This window comes from Xyrauchen texanus, chromosome 1 (genome assembly GCF_025860055.1).
Source record: "Xyrauchen texanus isolate HMW12.3.18 chromosome 1, RBS_HiC_50CHRs, whole genome shotgun sequence".
Classification (NCBI taxonomy): domain Eukaryota; kingdom Metazoa; phylum Chordata; class Actinopteri; order Cypriniformes; family Catostomidae; genus Xyrauchen; species Xyrauchen texanus.
The window spans coordinates 184,638-205,091 of record NC_068276.1 but is presented as its reverse complement, the minus strand read 5'-3'; the positions used below and the strand labels follow the sequence as shown (position 1 = coordinate 205,091).

Genomic DNA, 20,454 nt, shown 5'->3' with positions numbered 1-20,454 from the left:
TCTCACACACACACACGCTCACTCACACACACACACACACACACACACACACACACACACACACACACACACACACACACACACACACAAATACACCCACACTACACACACACACACACGCTCACTCACACACCACTGAAAGTATACACACTGTTAATTATATATATATATATATATATATATATATATATATATATATATATATATATATATATATATATATATATATATATATTATTTTTTCCACACTTGTTCAATACAGAATTTGTTCTACTCTGTTATTTTTCATGCTCATATAAATGCTTTGGCAATACAATGTACAATTTGTCATGCCAATAAAGCTCATTTGAATTGAATTGAATTGAGAGAGAGAGAGAGAGAGAGAGAGAGAGAGAGAGAGTGTGTACAAAGCAAAAGACATAGAGAAAAGCCTCACACCTCATGTCTCTTTGTATTCAGTCACTGCAGCTTCTACTTCAGTTGACTGTCCACATTCACAACAGGAAGTTGTGGGAGATGAGTGTGATCCAGGAGTGTCTGGAGCACCACCTGCCTCACCTCACAATAGTATGTCAAATTCTGTTGCTTCCTTTTCTGAGTTCCATGAATATTTACTTGTTTTTTTGTGCTCATATTTGATTTCATTTAAAAAGGGTGATCCACTTTTGCTCAGTGTATGATATTAATTTGCTAATACAGAGCAAACCCACACTTTAGCATACACAATATTAATATCGCAATACAGAACATACAAAGATACAGGAAGAAAAGTCACATCAATGTGTCCATAATTAAACTGTGAATGTGATGATTATTTTTGTCACTTCAGGTTCTTCATGTAGTGGGGAAAGTGATTCTAATGACATTACAAGAGGTGATGTTGATACCACTGATGAAGAGGTTCTTCAGGCTATAAAAGCACATCCCCACCCAGACCTCACGGTATGTTTTGACATTTAATCTTTCAGTCTGAACATTATTATTATTATTATTATTATTATTAGCATTGAGGCTAGAACAGCTAAGTCACTTGACATGGACATGTTTATCCAACTTTTTGCTAGCCATCACCAAAACAGTAGACTTAATCTGATTTAAAAATGGATTTATACAATGAATTATGGTTCTTGTAAAAGCATTTAAGAAGGAAAATTAAGCAAGAGCTTATTATAAACCTCATATTGTTCTTGAGATTTTAAAACTTTACAGAACATTGTTTTATAGTACGTATTGTTTTATCCTCTTATTGTTCTTGAGATTAAGATTTGCAGAATATAACTTGAAAGTCCATTCTTTATAAGATTTCCTCACAAGGTTATCTGGTATTAATTATAAGATTAACTATTAGATTAAGATATAAAATGAATTAACTATAAGGCAATTTGGTGAAAATTATACTGGAATTGTGTTCTTTTGACTAGATTGATTTGTTTTAATATAACCACAAGAAGGCACCTCAATCAGTTAGCACCTGTACTTTTGACATGTATCTTTTTATGATTATACAGCATACCTGATGTTATATGCAGATTCATTCTCTACAATGAGAATAGCTCTTAAAAATGTGTAACTGACTTTTCCTAAACAATTACTGATTTAAAAATGGATGTTATGTTAAAATAACCAGAGATTCTCAGAAACTGTAATAGGTTGAAATAGAACAGGAATCGAAAACTGACAAATGTCAAAACAACAGTCTGATATTGAATACAAACAATTCAGTGAATGCTAACATGAGTTTTAGAATTAATTTATTATACACGTGTAGATGTTGAAGCAAAGCAATGCGATATTTACACATTTTGATCATGAGCCATTCATAAAGTTCTCCCGGTATCGCCACCCCACTCTAGGTCTGTGCTCCCTCTTGGCCAGGGGTGAGATAATGATAACATATTGTTTTTATTTTGGGGCAAAATTCCTTTCTACTAATTATTTCACTTCTGCAATGTATGAATTTTTTTACCACCAGATGGGGGCAATTTGACGTGTTTCTATTTATTAACGGTTTTATGATGCGAAGCTGTGAAATTGTAAAAAAATAGAATTCATTACAAAGGAAAAGTGCAAAATTAAAACAACTGAATGCTTAGGAGACCTGGCTGGCTAAGCATGCCCTGGATTTGAACTCATGACTCCAGGGTTGGTAGTCAGCATCTTTACTCGCTGAGCTACCCCACCCAGATTTGGGCTGTCTTGGTTGGTGTTAGCATAGTTGAACCAAGATTAATAGAGAGGTTGTGGTCAACAAACGGGTTGGCTTGTATCAAGAGAAGGTCTGTCTTGGCAAGGTTGAACTGTAGGTGGATATTCCTTCATCCAGACTGTGATCTTGGAGAGGCAGACCGGGCTACAAGCTGAGATGGTAGGGTTGTCAGGTTGGAACAACAGGTAGAGCTGCATATCATCTGTGTGACAGGGGTAGGAGAAGCCATGTGACTTAATGATAGGACTGTATGATGTAGCGTAGAGGAGGGGTCCAAGCACTTATCCCTGAGGAACACTTTTGATCAGCTGGTGTGACTTGGAAACCTCTCCTCTCCAGCAGACCTTGAAGGATCTGGTTGTGAGGTATGACTCAAACCATCAAAGTGCAGTTCCTGTGATGCCCAGGTCAGAGAGAGTGGGCAGGAGAATCTGGTGGTTCACAGTGTTGAAACCATCAGACAAGTCAAGGAGGATGAGGACAGATGATTTGGAGTTAGCTCTCACCAGTCACAGGGGTTCAGGTACTGACAAGAGGGCAGTCTCCATTGAGTGTCCTTTTTTGAAATCAGACTGATGTCTGTTGAGTAGGTTGTCCCTCTCAAGAATTTTCACAAGGAAAGGTAGGAGAGATACCGGTCTGTAGTTATCAACTACCGTGTCGAATTAGTTGATTTTTTTTCACCAGTGGGGTTACTCAAGCCTGCTTGAATGTGTTTGGAAATATACCTGTTGAACGAGACTTGTTGATGATGTGTGTGTGTGCGGGTAATAGTTTGCCAAAAATAAGCACCAATTATGCGAGAGACACAGAGTTCTATGTAGAGAACCTCCTGTCCATCCAAGGGTTTTTTTGTGACAAAAGGTGTCGTGCATCAAAACGTTTACAGATATAGCTGATGGAAATGCAAATAAAAACAAAGTTTCAACATAATTTTCCGTTTAACTCTAGCACATAAACTCTACGTTGATACTTCAAATGTCATGAAAAACTGGTTAGGAAACAATTTTTGTTGAGAAAAATGAACGCAAAATATATAGTGTCACATTACAGAATTTACCCCAATTGTTTGCCTGTGTTTAACATAATGACAAGGTATACATCCTTGAAAGCCAGTTTATTGTACATGCATTACTCGCACTGTTATGGATTGGTCTAAATGGCGTATCTGCACAGATCCGATTCAGCAAACACATCTTGACACTTCCAGGATATCTCGTATCATAAGTGTAATGAGAATACGCATTTAAATGACAAAATATAAGTAACTGTATTCCACTACAGTTACAATTTAAATCATTGGTAATTAGAATACAGTTACATTTTAAAAGTATTTTGATTACTGAAGAGATTACTTTGCATTTATTGTCATTTGTTTCATTTAATATTTAGTCCTTTCAAATGGAAAACATTTATACTAATGATGTGATCCAAAGTGCATGTCATTTGCTACCAGACGGGATGGGTGATACCTCTTGTTTACTTTTTGATCCGATACCAATATTTTCAAGTCCAATATCGTCGATACAGATACTAATACCAATACCAATACTTTTGTTAGTATAATTATAATTTTTTTTAATACTTGCGATAAAATTGGTAATTTAAAATAACACTTTTAGTCATTATTCAAGTCATACTTTTTTTTTAGCCTAAACAAAAAATGTTTACCCTTACAAAAATTTACCATTTCACTACAGTAACACTAGTTTAACCATGATATTTAGTTAAACCATAGTTACCACTACAATATTACAGTAGTTACTGTACAATAATACTTAAGTAAAACCATGGTTAACTAATTTCTTTATCACTTTTTAACAACAATTACACACAATTATAAGAAATGTCATCTTTAGATATGTTATTTTAGCGTGAATGTACTCAAGAGTCAGTGGTGTAGTCCTGTCTGAAGAGGTGGGCATACTGTGAATTTATGCAAAATGCATGTACCCGATCTCTAAAATGAATTACATTTATATACAGTTCATGCAATTGAGTAATAATTTCAGTTTCTTGTTGGCATGGTGTAGAGTACACTGCTAAGAACAATGGTATGGTAACTTCATGTTAAATATGTATTTAAATTAATAGGTGCACTGTAAAAAATAAAAAGTTGAGTTAACTTAAAAAAATAAAGCAACTGGCTGCAAAGCATTTTTGAATTTATTCAACTTCAGTGGTTGAAGTTGTGCCAAATCATACATGAAAGTTCACTAAAACTACCGGTTTAAGTTAAGTCTACATACCTCAATAAGTACTATAAGTTTTTTGAAAGAGGAATAAGGGGTTGAGTGAACTACCAGTCTAACTTTAAAAAATGAGTTGGCACAACTACATAGTCCTAAAGTTCAGTAAACTCAAAAATGCTTTGCAGCCAGTTGCTTTACTTTTTTAAGTTGAGTCAACTACCTTTTTCCCTTCTAATTTATAGTTTTAAATCTTACATCCAGATTCTCACCCAGATTTGTGTATGCTCCTCACATCATTTAAGAGTACAAACCATACTGTAAATACAAAAAAACAAGATTTTGTCATCATTACAGAATGTATTTATTGGCATTCTGAAAAATGGCACATTTAAAAGGTACAAAATGTGATTTAGTATATGTTACATGTAAGAACATTTCCAAATAACAAATGCTCTTAAAGAGCTGGAGTAACAAAAATTGTTCTTAAAATGCCATAGTGATGTAACAATAATAATCTAAAAATGCTGCAGCAATAAACAATACTCCAAAGTCCTAAACCAAAAGTCACAACCGTGAATCCTCTCAACTTGATCCATCAATTACACAAACACTTTTTGAATGGTTTCAAAAGTGTATTTTAGTCCATATTGAGGGCATAAATTAAGCCAAAGAGGAGAGCAACAGCAGTGGGAAGGTCATGTACATCATCCAACACAATCAATGCTCCTCTAGTACTACAGCTTGGCACCTTAGATTTGGATTTCAGTGGATGGTGGCAACATCATCTTCAATGATTTTCAAGATCTCCATCTTCCCCTTGGCATGGATGTCATCTGGCTCTGTGTCCTACAGTAAAAAGCAGAATAAAATAAATCAAAGATCAGATCTAATTTGAGTTTTAAAAGAATAGTTCACCCCAAAATGAAAATTTGCTGATAATTTACTCACCCTGAGGCCGTTTGAGATGTATATGAGTTTCTTTCTTAAAACAGAATTTAAGATTTTCAAGATTTCATTTTGGCCTCCTCCTCTAAACAATTCAAGTGAATGTACTCCTTTCCAGAGTACATTCCAAATACAATATCCAAAATGCATATTTAGGGTGCATCAAAATAATCTTGACTCCAGTCGACAAATAAAGTTCTTCAAAAGATTGATTATTTTTAGAAACAAAACAATATTTATATACTTTTGAACTACAAATGTTCACTTTCGTACATATCTGTGACATGCACTCATGAGAGGGATAAGGTAAACCCGTTGGGAAGGTCACGTTGAGGAGGAGTTATGAACCGTGTCATTGTTTACAAGAGAAACTTGCACGGACCACAGACCAAGCGCCGTTCACGAACCAAAACAGTCCAAAACTAAAATAAAACACAAAATAATTTCCAAATAATAATATTAAAAAATACAAAATGTAAACAATGACACGGTTCCGAACTCCTCCTCCACTTGACACATGACCTTACCAATGAGCTTACGTCATCCCTCTCATGAGTGCATGTCACAAACATGTATGGAAGTGAACATTTATTGTTAAAAAGTATATACGTATTGTTTTGTTTCTAAAAATAATCAATCGTTTGTGTTCAGAAGAACTTTATTTGTTGACTGTCCTGTGGATTATTTTGATGCACCCTAAATATGCATTTTGGACCATCAGAAAATGGAGTTCATTCACTTGCATTGTTTAAAGGAGGCCTGAAATTAAATCCTAAAAATCTTCAATTCTGTTTTGATGAAGAAAGAGTAAATTATCTGTAAATTTTCATTTTTGGGTGAACTGTTCCTTTAAATAGCAGCCTGCATGTGTAGCTTCAGGATAGCAAACATACATTTGTGTCACTATTAAAGACACAACTATGATTATTCAATAAATCATTGCTCAGTTTTACCCTTCCTCTGACTGACGGTTCAATTATGGCAGCCAGTTATAAAGTTCTGCCGAAGTTTGATGAAGCCCGACCATACGAGTGTTGGAAAAATGAAGTTAATATCTGGACGCGCGTTACCGACCTCGCCAAAAAGAAGCAAGCCCTTGCTGTCGCCTTGGGGCTTGAGGGAAGAGCCCGTGAAACGGCGATGGAAATACCTGCGGAGGATTTGGACAGTGATAACGGTATGGAAACGTTAATGACAAAGCTGGACGGCGTGTTCCTCAAAGAGGAAAAGGATCGCGCATATGAAGCTTATTCCTATTTTGATGGCATAACAAAGAATAGTTCAGTTTCCATGGAGGACTATATTATTGATTTCGAACACCGATACAACCGCATTAAAAAGTATAATATGACGCTTCCTGATGCTGTGCTGGCTTTTAAACTATTAGACATGGCCTGTCTCGACGAAAAAAGCAGACAGCTAGCATTGACGGCCTGCACCGAGTTGAAGTTTCCATCCATGAAGTCTGCCCTAAAAAGGATTTTCGGAGGGAAAACGACAGGCTCGTTGAGCGGAATACAAGTGAATCAGGACGTGCGTTTTTCACAGAACAAAGAACACAATTAAGAGGAAAATGGAGCGCAACTTTCCAAACTGGACAACTAAAGCAGCCATTACCAGGGAATAATCCACTTGATAAGTTCGGTAAGAGATCCAGATGTGCTATTTGCCAGTGTACATTTCATTGGGTGAAAGACTGTCCCCACAAGAAAACTGAACAAGTAAGAATAACTGAAGATGCAAATGTAGAGGAATGTAATATTACATTGTTTACAAAGGCCGCCATGTCAGACGCAGAGATATTTATGACTGAATCGCTGGGATCAGCCATTATTGACACTGCTTGTACTCGTACTGTGTGTGGGGAGAAATGGCTAGAAAGCTACATTGATGGTCTCACCCAAGATCAAGTGAACCAGCTGATGCAAACAGAAACTCCCAGTTGCAGACCATTTCGATTCAGAGATGGGAATATGGTATATTCCACAAGAATTGTGAAACTACCAGCTAAAATAGGACTGACAAAATGCCAAATTGAAACTGAAGTTGTTAAGGTTGACATTCCACTTCTGCTGAGTAAAATGTCCCTGAAGAAAGCAGGGACTATTTTGGACATGGAGAAGGTCAGTGCAGTGATGTTCAAACAATCCATTCCTCTTGAATTTACTAGTTCTGGACATTAATGTGTCGATATCAGAGACAAAGAAACAAAAAAAAAGCCAAACTGAAGAGGAAGTTCTAAAAGTGACAGATAATATGTCTCCAGATGAAAAACGTAAAGTCCTTCTGAAGCTCCATAAACAATTTGGTCACTCATCGGCAGACAGGCTACAGAGGCACATTCACAGTTCAGGAAATAATGACAAAGAATGCTATACTATCTTACAACAAATAGTATATGACTGTGAAATATACCAAAAGTATAAAAAGACAAAACCAAAGCCTGCTGTGGGATTGCCCTTAGCTTCGGAATATAACGAGACAGTGGCGGTGGATCTGCACGAGTTGGAGCCAGGTGTATGGTATCTCCACATCATTGATCACTTCACACGTTTCAGTGCTGGAAACATTGTGAAAACAAAGAAGTCATCTGAAATTGTTTTACAATTTCACAATTTGTAAATTGTGACACTTATCCATTCACACTTGGATAAGTGTCCATAGCACCCCCCAGAGTCTGTACAGTGACTGGTGGATAATTCAACAATGAAGAGATCAGAGACATGGCTGAAAACTTTAACATTGAGACAAAAACAACAGCAGGATACAGTCCCTGGAGTAACTGACTACTCGAGAGACATAATCAAACGTTCCCTGAGATAATTCAGAAGGTCAAACGAGAAAATGGATGTGACTGGCACACTGCCCTTGACTGGGCCCTCATGGCTAAGAACAATATGTTGAATGTTCATGGCTACAGTCCATATCTATTAGTGTTTGGACAGAATCCTAACCTTCCTTCTGTATTAGTTGATAATATACCCGCTCTAGAAGGTACCACTATGAGTGCTAGAGTAGGAGAACACATTTCAGCTTTACATGCTTCTAGGAAAGCATTTACTGAAGCAGAGTCTTCTGAGCAGATAAGAAGGGCACTACGTAAGCAGCTCAGGCCCACAGATGACATGTATGTGACAGGAGACAAGGTATATTACAAAAGAGCAGACTGTCTTGAGTGGAAGGGACCAGGGGTAGTTATTGGTCAAGATGGAGCTGTTGTGTTTGTAAGACATGGGGGGACTCTTGTTAGAGTACATCAATCCAGGCTGTGTCATACAAACACACAGGATCAGGAATTTCAGGATAAGCAAACTGTACAAGACAACAGCGAGACGGCTAGTGAAAAGGCAGCTTAAACAATGTAGCAGAAAGCTCAGATAATGAAGAAAACACAGACAGCAAACAGGAAAACATCAGTGACAGAGAAGTGAATACAAGAAAAGAGGTTCATCCAAGTATAACACAAACTGAAACAGATCACAGTGTTTGTGGTAACCCTGTATCTTCTACTGATGTGAAGTTAAAACCAGGACAGACCATAACATTCATGAAACAGGATGGTGGTGGCCTACAGAGAGCCAAGGTTTTAGGCAGAGCAGGCAAAACCTCTGTGAAACACAAAAACTGGTTTAATCTGCAACATATTGAACCTTATGGCAGTGATGGTCAAAAGGAGTCTGTGGATATGTCATGTGTTGATAATCTTAACATTGAATCAACTGATAGGGAGAGTGATGCATTCATAACAAAAGACATTTCATTTGATGCAGCCAAACAGGATGAAATTATGAACTGGTACAAAAACCATGTTTTTGATGAAGTTGATGATGCAGGTCAAAAATGTGTCTCTACCAGATGGGTCTGTAGTCTCAAAGAAACTCCTAATGGTATCATGCCCAAAGCATAACTCGTTGCTAGGTTTTGAAGAGCTTAATATTCACAAGCTGCAGAAAGATTCCCCAACCTGTGCTTCTGACTCTCTGAGACTATTATTAGCAGTAATATATCAACGTAAGTGGCATGTCCATTCTATGGACATCAAATCTGCTTTCTTACAGGGTATGCAGTTGTCCAGAGAAATCTATATCCGGCCCCCTCCTGAAGCTGGAAAGGAAAATATTCTATGGGAAGTGTGTTTATGGCCTTGCAGATACTTCATTGTATTGGTATAACAAGGTGAAAGAAATCATGCTGAGTACAGGTGGAAGATTGCCTCAAGTAGATCCAGCAGTATTTTATTGGTTGGATGAATGGTGTAAGGTTACTGGAGTACTTGCATGTCATGTTGATGGTTTTCTTTGGGCAGGCTCACAAAACTTTTCAACAGATGTGATTCCCATACTAAAGTCTGCATTTCATGTTGGACGTGAGGAACATGAACATTTCTGCTATGTGGGAATGGACTTTGTTACCATTAATAGTGTAGATCATGTACATCAGCACATCAGCACAGTTATATTGAAAACCTACAGTCTATTCGCCTGCAAGTAGCACGTGCAGTGCAGAGAGATGTCTCTCTTAATGAGACTGAAAAAGAGCAGCTTAGGTCAAAAATAGTACAGATACTGTGGGTTGCAAAACAAACCAGACCAGACATTATGTTTGATGCAAGCAGCTTAGTGTCAAATATAAAAGATGCGACAGTCCAGTCTATTCACGAGACAAATAAGGTCATTAGAAAGCTTAAATCTGAAAACGTCACTCTCAAGTTTCAGCATTTGGGAAACAGTGATGCTCTGAACTTGAAAAACAGTGATGCTCTGAAAATGCTGAGATGAATGCTCCTCCCTTGATCTGTGTGACGGACAATCACTCTCTGTTTGATGCCCTTAAGTCAACAAAACAGGTCTCTGAGAAATTACTTAGACTGGAAATAAGCGGCATAAAGGAGCTCATACAGAGTAAAAGGATAAAGAAGGTACTCTGGTCGGACACAAAAACTCAACTTGCTGACTGTCTTACCAAAAAGGGAGCATCTGCTCTGGTACTATTGAAAGCACTCAGTTAAGAACTGTGGAGACTTTACACAAAAAAAAAAAGAAAGGGGTGGGTACATTTGGATATGCTTCAACTGTTTTGTTGTTGTAACTGTGACTTTTTTTATATTTATCATTTTATTTATTTTTTGTTTAAATTATAGGGAGATTGTTAACATGTTATTTCTCCTCTACTCTGTTCACCTCGGCACAAGGTGCTTATACACTATTGAATACGGTGCTTATTCACTATTGGATACTGCACGTCGTGCCGCAGGTTTTAAACCTACCTGTGAACTAAATAAAGAGAATAAACTAAATAAACGTAGTGTTTATTTTGAGTAACACTGAGAACAGAGCACAAAATTGTGAAGCTAGCAGTGTTTGAGACTAGCTACCAGCAGCTACTGCCCGGATTATGCAAAACTGTCTGATTCCATTCAGTGCAAATCATCAGAATAAGGTAAATGCCCTGTCTATTGTAATCTATTGTGCTGTAGGTGTTTTGGGTTTAGTGTTAAAACTGAATGATATCAACATTGAACATTATTACATATATATATATATTTTTATTAATTACAAGATTAATTCCATGTAGGGATACATGCAGTAGTCCCAACAAGCATTTAAAAAAACTGAAACTGTGCTTTTTCTTTTTAGTTGGTAGATCTTATTGAGTTGGCCATTTAAAAGTAGAGCATCATGCAAAAAAGTGTGGCACCCCTGCTGTAGCCTTTCTATGGGCAAGCACATCGGAGGTCTGAAAGACACAAAACAAATATGGACCAAGTTATATGCAAGTTAAATCCAACCAGAAGCATGGGACATACAGAAGAGTAGAGATGACACTATTCTCCCTTTAACCAGAGATTTATGACCACAAGCAAAATAATGACTTGATTATCAAGTTGTTATAGGAGGGCCTTCATGTCATCTCTAAATGCTCCACTTCGAGGGCATTTGACAGTGCTATGTCTCTTCACATGATTTCTGATATGGTTTAAAAACTGGGATGGCTGACAAAAATCTTTAAAATCACACAACTCGCATGAAAAATAAGTGTTCTGAAAACTGCAACAGTCTGTTTGTGTGCTCTCGTCACATGTGATTTTAACGCACCTCCTGTTTTAAAAGTGCAGATGAAGTCAGTGTACACAGGGGCGCAACTGCCCAGTGTTAGAGGGGTATGCAGCAACAATTTTGTCCCCCCACACCCCACTTATAAATAAATACGTTTGCCGGACATCATCATGTATGGGCTTCAAATAATAAAGGTTTATTTGAAAGTATATCAGACAGACACTGTAGGCCTACGGTATATATGTACATATACACTCACCTAATTGATTAATAGGAACACCATACTAATACTGTGTTTGACCCTCTTTCGCCTTCAGAACTGCCTTAATGCTACGTGGCATTGATTCAACAAGGTGCTGAAAGCATTCTTTAGAAATGTTAGCCCATATTGATAGGATAGTATCTTGCAGTTGATGGAGATTTGTGGGATGCACATCCAGGGCACGAAGCTCCCGTTCCACCACATCCCAAAGATGCTCTATTGGGTTGAGATCTGGTGAATGTGGGGGCCATTTTAGTACAGTGAACTCATTGTCATGTTCAAGAAACCAATTTGAAATGATTCGAGCTTTGTGACATGATGCATTATCCTGCTGGAAGTAGCCATCAGAGGATGGGTACATGGTAGCCATAAAGGGATGGACATGGTCAGAAACAATGCTCAGGTAGGCTGTGGCATTTAAACGATGCCCAATTGGCACTAAGGGGCCTAAAGTGTGCCAAGAAAACATCCCCCACACCATTACACCACCACCACCAGCCTGCACAGTGGTAACAAGGCATGATGGATCCATGTTCTCATTCTGTTTACGCCCAATTCTGACTCTACCATCTGAATGTCTCAACAGATATCGAGACTCATCAGACCAGGTAACATTTTTCCAGTCTTCAACGGTCCAATTTTGGTGAGCTCTTGCAAATTGTAGCCTCTTTTTCCTATTTGTAGTGGAGATGAGTGGTACCCGGTGGGGTCTTCTGCTGTTGTAGCCCATCCGCCTCAAGGTTGTGCGTGTTGTGGCTTCACAAATGCTTTGCTGCATACCTCGGTTGTAACGAGTGGTTATTTCAGGCAAAGTTGCTCTTCTATCAGCTTGAATCAGTCGGCCCATTCTCCTCTGACCTCTAGCATCAACAAGGCATTTTCAGCCCACAGGACTGCCGCATACTGGATGTTTTTCCCTTTTCACACCATTCTTTGTAAACCCTAGAAATGGTTGTGCGTGAAAATCCCAGTAACTGAGCAGATTGTGAAATACTCAGACCGGCCCGTCTGGCACCAACAACCATGCCACGCTCAGAATTGCTTAAATCACCTTTCTTTCCCATTCTGACATTCAGTTTGGAGTTCAGGAGATTGTCTTGACCAGGACCACACCCCTAAATGCATTGAAGCAACTGCCATGTGATTGGTTGATTAGATAATTGCATTAATGAGAAATTGAACAGGTGTTCCTAATAATCCTTTAGGTGAGTGTGTGTATATATATATATATATATATATATATATATATATATATATATATATATATTATTATTAACAATGTTAACAAATAATAAAAACTTTCAAACAGAATAAACAGTAACAAACAGAATAAACAGTTAGAACTAGTCAGTCACCGATTCTCGATGCCCAATCCAAGTAACAATGTTGCTACCAAACATTCAAATGCGCTCTTTAGTTTCTACTAAATTGTAACATGGCGTGCCTTTTCACTTGCCCATTTATCTAGTATTGCATCGATACACACACACACACACACACACACACACACACACACACACACACACACACACACACACACACACACACACACACACACACACACACACACACACACATGTTGTGTTTCCATGTTTTATGGGGACTTTCCATAGACATAATGACTTTTATACTGTACAAACTTTATATTCTATCCCCTAAACCTAACCCTACCCCTAAACCTAACCCTCACAGAAAACTTTCTGCATTTTTACATTTTCAAAAAACATAATTTAGTATGATTTATAAGCTGTTTTCCTCATGGGGACCGACAAAATGTCCCCACAAGGTCAAAAATTTCAGGTTTTACTATCCTTATGGGGACATTTGGTCCCCACAAAGTGATAAATACACGCTCACACCTACACACACACACACACACACACACACACACACACACACACACACACACACACAGCACAGATTTTTAAAGAGAGAGAGAGAGATGTGACCCTACCATAGGGTTTAACCAAAATCTAAATGTAAATATCAGCAACATTATTTTGCATTAATTTAGCAAACATTTGCCAGTCAGTTAACATTAATATTTGCAAGCCTCCAAGTTTGCTAGCAAATCTATGCATGATTCCATGGTAAACCAGAGATATTGCATTAGTTGTTTTCCAGATTCTTGTCATTTATCGTACATGCTACCTCAGCAACCTCGGTTTTGCATATTCTAAGCTAGCTAGCTAGCTACATATTCTGGCTGCTACATTCCCAGTCTTAGCAAACGCTAGCTAGTCTGTTAACATGAATATTTGCAAGCTTCCAAGCACAGACGTCACACTTTAAATCCTACCTGTTGCTTTTCACCATCCACTTATTAAGCTGCTGTCGCATCCCTTGACATGCAATCTCCTTTTCCCTCTTTCTTTTTCTGTTTTTATCCCCCGACAGCTTTTTTGCTTTATCCATCTTTGAGTTTTAACAACTCACTCCTGCTGCTCACTCAGCGCTCGCGTCGCGATATTACCCTTCTGTCAAAATAAATTCTATGATGGAATCTTATGAGGGCGCCAGCGCCTACTCTAGCCTGTTAGTCCTCTAAAATTTATATAACTTTTTTATATTTAACTTATATAACTTTTATATACATTTTATATACATTTATAAAACGTATATAAATTAGAATTTTTTTTTTCGTTTTATTTTTTACCATCGCTTTGGCGCCCCCATGGTGCGGCGCCCCTATGCGCCGCATATAGCGCATACCCACTTTTTGCGCCACTGAGTGTACAAACAAGGCAGCTCCCAGGATCGCTCTTGATAGTGATGTAATCTGTAGTGTTTCAGGACGACCTCTCAGCTTTGCAAAGTTTACAATGCATTCCAAATCTAAGAAATGAAAAAATAAGTTTAAAAATGAGCAATGTTAGATTTCTACTAAATATTGACATTAAATGTTTGAAACATAAAAATACTGTGCAAATACATCTACTGATGCTACTGGACACATCTTCAGTGATGTTCCTGGAATCATTGGGTGTTTCGGGTCTCTCAACATCATACACCCTCATCCAGGCGACCCAGCTGTGGCTGATCAGACCCCAGCTTGTGTCCAGTTGGCAAATCTAGCTACCCTGCCCCCATGGATCTCCTCTCTTGAGCCATAGCCATCTTGAGGCTTTCTCTGCCGCTTCAGTGGTATTGCGGATGGCTCTTCTCCTCCGCACTCCATCAATGCCTAACAGACTAAAGGCTCTGGACAGGGATCGGGCTATAAAGCCCCTGCATCCTACCTCTATTGGAAGACACCTTGCTCTCCATCCGGCTTGTCGACACTCGCTGACTAGTCCTTCGTACTTGGTAAGCTTCCTCTCAAAGGCCTCCTCCAAGCGATCTTCCCAAGGGACTGTAAGCTATTTAACAGTAGCATTAAAGTAATAAATAAAACAGAAATAAAATCATGTTAAAATAAAATACTGCCCGATCTTCACTATACGAAATAAATTGATTCTTCTTAAAGCTACTAAAGTTATTCAGTCAAGAGCAGTGTGTGTTCTCTTTGCATTTTGTAAAATGAATCGCATACATTATCAGCAGGTTTGAGGCTCCTGTCACTTTAATAATGCACAGATCCAATATCCTAAAACACATTCGAATTTCTCCCAACTGTTTGCTCTCATTTCAGAGTAACACTTTTTAACATAAAGCACGCTCTGCACTTAATTTTCTCATTAAAGCGTGATTCTTCATGGCGAACAATGTCATCACAAACTTTGTTGGCCACTGAATAGATGCAGCAATTGTTTCATATATGCACCGATATGACGGTATTTGAAAAACAATTAAAAACCATAATACTGAATACTGTTAATTGTATACTCGTTTAACCAACATAGACATTTTAAACGTATTTCTAACCATACATTTTGATACATACCTTTCAAATTATAGCTGGTTGACTGAAATAGTGGTTTAGTATGCATGTTTCTTTTAGTAGCATAAAATTGTATTTTATACTGTGTAATTTATTTGGCTTATCTTCTATATTAATGCTAGTTAGAAAAGTACACTTACCTTGACAATACAACATCCACTCCCTTTGACAATATGGTTGAAGCGGTAAACCCCGTGCATATTCTGGCGACGGCATATTGCGCATGCACAATGCCGTGAAGTTAATCGCTAGAATGAAGCAATTGAAATATTAAGTTCTCAACTTACTTGTTTATATTCATTCAACGAAATAATAGTAAACATTCAGCTAACTTGTTTTTATATGTTAACTCAACATGTTGCTAAAAAATTTGTCCACTTTACTTAAAAATGTAAAAAAGGCATGAGAAAAAGGCACAGCGGAGCAGTAAAGGGCAAAAAAAATGTGATGTGAAAAAAGAAAGAGCATCAAAAAGTCAGGGGTGCAGTAACATGCAGCATTAATTTCATAAGTTACATTTAAATATACATATATTTACGTTTAGCAGGGAAATAAATATGAAGTGCAAATAATAGTTTCACCAGGGACGCTTGTGCGTCAGACCCTTACTGAAACGGAAAATATGGTTGGTTAAAAAATATCGAGTCGCGTCTGAAAGGAACGTTCTGATTGGTGGATCAGCTCAGTCTGACGGTCTGTCTCGCCAGTGCATCTCCGTGAGCGTTTAGAGAGAATCTCTGTTCATTTAAAAAAAATAATAATAATAAAATACGATTCACTCAACGGTGTGTGGTTATGTTCTCGCATGAACCATCCACGAATGCCGCCTCAGTGTGATCACTGCCCAGGCACGAGGCAGCGTCTGTGGCCGTCGGTCTTGGAGAGATATCGACCGCATCCAGGAACTGCACAGAGGGGGAAAGGCATCTCGAAAAAACGGGACCTGAAAAGGACGTTCAATGCCTGCTGTGTATTTCTCTTTTATGAGTGGAAACTCAAACACTTTTAGAGAAAATAATCTCTTTTAGGAGGGAAAACACTCTTTTAGGCAGTGAACGCGCTGTTGAAGCGCCCAGGGGCATGGACTGCACAGCGTGCAAAGAGAGAGAGAACGCCAGCTGGAAACGCACCGTAAGATCCAACAGCAATGCTTCTTGCCATTAGAGGTGAGTGGAACAGTGGTGAACTCAGCTTGCTGTTGCACAACCGTTTGGCTCTGAAATAAAAATCTCACTGACAGACGCAGGCCCGCTTCGCTTTATACCCGTATGTCCAGGGGCGGGACATGCAAATTCTGTCTGCCAATTTCACATTGGCCTTTTCTCAAGTTTGGAGGTATGCGAGGCTCCCAAGGAAGACCCCTTGTGTCACTTAATTCGACACAATGTCCAGTGAGTGACAGAAGGGGAACTGAGGTTGCTTAATGAAGAAAGCAAAAATAAACTTAGACAACTAGAAATTGATATAACTAAACTAAACAAACTAAACCAGACTCTAAATGAGGAAATGACCATTATGAAACAATCATTAAAAGAAAAAGAAATTGTTATCCATAGTCTCACATAACAACTTACCTACCTGACCCCAGAACAGCCCTATACACCGATCACATCTACAGCCTCACAGACAAAGAGAAACCCATCACTAACTACACCCACTGAACCTTCACTGCAGCCTGGACCAAACACACCCACTGAACCTTCACTGCAGCCTGGATCAAACACTCCCACTGAACCTTCACTGCAACCTGGACAAACACTCCCACTGAACCTTCACTGCAGCCTGGACCAAACACTCCCACTGAACCTTCACTGCAGACTGGACCAAACACACCCACTGAACCTTCACTGCAGACTGGACCAAACACACCCACTGAACCTTCACTGCAGCCTGGACCAAACACACCCACTGAACCTTCACTGCAGCCTGGACCAAACACACCCACTGAACCTTCACTGCAGCCTGGACCAAACACACCCACTGAACCTTCACTGCAGACTGGATCAAACACTCCCACTGAACCTTCACTGCAGACTGGACCAAACACACCCACTGAACCTTCACTGCAGACTGGACCAAACACACCCACTGAACCTTCACTGCAGCCTGGACCAAACACACCCACTGAACCTTCACTGCAGCCTGGACCAAACACACCCACTGAACCTTCACTGCAGCCTGGATCAAACACTCCCACTGAACCTTCACTGCAGACTGGACCAAACACACCCACTTAACCTTCACTTCAGCCTTCACTGCAGAAAAAGTAGTAAATGCTGTGATAAATATGGCAGAAAACGCTCAGAAGAGGTTCCCTATGGCCAAAATAACAATCTCCACTCTGCTGCCAAGAACAGACTTAATTAAAAAAACAACCAAAACATACCAAAGCCTGCTCTGACCTTCCCAATATAACCATCACTCAGCACACCACTCTGACAGAGCAGCATCTGTACGACCACATACACCTGAACAAAGAAGGGATGAGTATCTTCAACAAAAATCTGGAAGATGCTATGCTTGGAAGAGCTCCATCAATCCACAGGCCAAATAAAGACTCACCACACCATCAACCAAGACAACTCAACAGCTCCAACAGTCTCAGCCATCATCTGCTGGAAAGTACCAAATGACTACCTGACAGAAAGGCTTAAAAACAGCTCACCTGACTTTAAAATAGCTTTACTTAAGTTATTCAACCTTATTTTACAAACTGGACACTTTCCTGAAATCTGGAACAAGGGACAAATATCCCATATTTATAAGATTAGAGACAAATCTGACCCCAACAATTACCAGGGCATCTGTGTCAGCAGTAACCTGGGGAAGGTCTTCTGCTGTATTCTAAATCCGAATACAGGCCTTCCTTATGGAGCGAATGTCCTGTGTAAAAACCAGACTGGCTTTCTGCCAAACTTCCGCACAACAGATCATATATGCTACACACTGATTGATAAGCATGTTCGCCAAACACAGAAATATACAATTTGTGCATGTTTCATTGATTTTAAAAAGGCATTCGACTATATTTAGCATGAAGGGCTATACTATAAATTCTTCAAACTGGTGTAGGTGGTTTGATATCATTAAATCAATTTATTTGAACAACAATAAGCTATAAAACCTGGCAAAAAAAAAGAACTGAATACTTCACGTGGACAATAAAAGCTAAAATATAAGAACTACAATCACCATTTTCTTTATCAGTAGTTTTAGTTAGTCACATACCAAAAGCTAGGGAAAAAGAAATAAAAAAAAACAACACAAAGCTTCAGATTCAACGTCAGTATTTGATTTTAGACAAATTACAACCAACAAACACACAAGAAGCAGCAGCTGAACACACATGAGTCACAAACAGACACGGAGCTTGTGCTTCAATCTGCCCAAAACAACTCCTGTATGAAACAGTCCACAAGTCCCTCAGTGATGCTCATTTCATTAAAGTCATTATCAAAGTGTGTGTTGAAAACACAGAAGACGCGTTCAATCAAATATAATCATTTCTGCATGAAAATCACATCCAAATCACACGCGGTCTTTTCCAATAGCTCCATTAAACTGTTTTATCGCTCCAGTTTTGCTCTAAATGTGAGAGGAGAAAACACAAGCGCGAGCGGCCCTCGGAGACACACAGACGCTGTCACGAGCGGATTGAGTCTTTCAGGTTCTCATGAGGGTTTTAAGAGCGCAGCGCCGCTCAGTCGCTGTTCATTACTGCACTCAGTGCTCGTGTGTGTTTGTGAGATTACAGATCCGATCAGAGAGATGGCAGAAACCGCTCTAGCTGCAGCCGCCCCGCCAGCCAAATCGCCCAAGAAGAAATCTGCTGCCAAACCCAAGAAAACGGATCCAAGCGTCGGTGATCTCATCATCAAAACTGTGACCGCATCCAAGGAGAGGAGCGGCGTGTCTCTCGCCACCCTGAAGAAAGCTCTCGCCACCAGTGGATACGATGTGGAGAAGAACAACTCCCGCGTCAAGATCGCCGTTAGGAGTCTGGTGACTAAAGGGACTCTGGTGCAGACCAAAGGGACCGGCGCCTCCGGCTCATTCAAGCTCAACAAGAAACAAGCCGAGAGCACGAAGAAACGTATCGGTTACCTAACGTAACCTCGGTTCTCTCTAGATGAGGGAACGAGTATTGCGTAAGCTAGCTTACGCTACGGGAAAGATTAATCTTTTCTGAGATATTGAAGCCAAAAAATTATCCTTAATTTTTGTATCCATTGTCAACGCAGTGCGGCAGCTGCAGACCTTGAGCGGGCTAGCTAGCGAGCTTGGTTGCTCTGCGGCAACTGCTGCAGCCTATAGACGAGCTTGGGCGAACTCGCATCCAATGAGAGGCGTCCGCGCGCTCACTGCATCAAAGCCCGCCAAAATGGGCGTGACTTGAGTGCATATAAGCGTATTTCGTAGGCTGGAACCCTGGTTTTCATTGACTGAAGTGAAAAGTCGCTCGTGGCGCGAGCACGGCCGGCTACGCAATACTCGTTCCCTCATCTAGAGAGAACCGAGGTTACGTTAGGTAACCGATACGTTCTCTTACGAGAGGTTCTCTCGTATATGCGTAAGCTAGCTTACGCTACGGGAACCCATTGTCAACGCCGTGCGCGCCAAGCATCCACTGTATGAGCCCCAGGGAATTAAGGGGGACCCGGGGAGCCCTTATGAGTGGGGAAATAATATTTGGCCGGCAAGAATGCGGGTCATTGATTGTGTAATACATAAGCACATAGTGGGAATGGAACGACAGAGCGGCGGTGCCGGTCTGTGTGGAATGTGTCCCATCAGTGCAGCTCACCAGGGGAGCTGTAGCGTATTAAACCGCTAGTAGTTTTGCCTGCAGAGCGGGCACTTCCATATTGTAAAATCTGACAAAGGTGGAGGGGGAAGTCCATCCCGCTGCCACA

The 20,454-nt window shown here is 39.6% G+C and overlaps 2 protein-coding genes across 2 annotated transcripts in view; both read left to right on the top strand.

Annotated features, from left to right (window-relative positions):
* The window catches only part of LOC127648178 (histone H3), a 1,095,985-nt gene that overhangs the window by 1,062,664 nt on the left and 12,867 nt on the right, over positions 1 to 20,454 (top strand). The window lies entirely within an intron of this gene.
* LOC127649675 (histone H1-like) lies at positions 19,310 to 19,654 on the top strand. The gene has a single exon (XM_052134918.1). It carries the CDS (start codon positions 19,310 to 19,312, stop codon positions 19,652 to 19,654), a length of 345 nt encoding a protein of 114 aa, XP_051990878.1.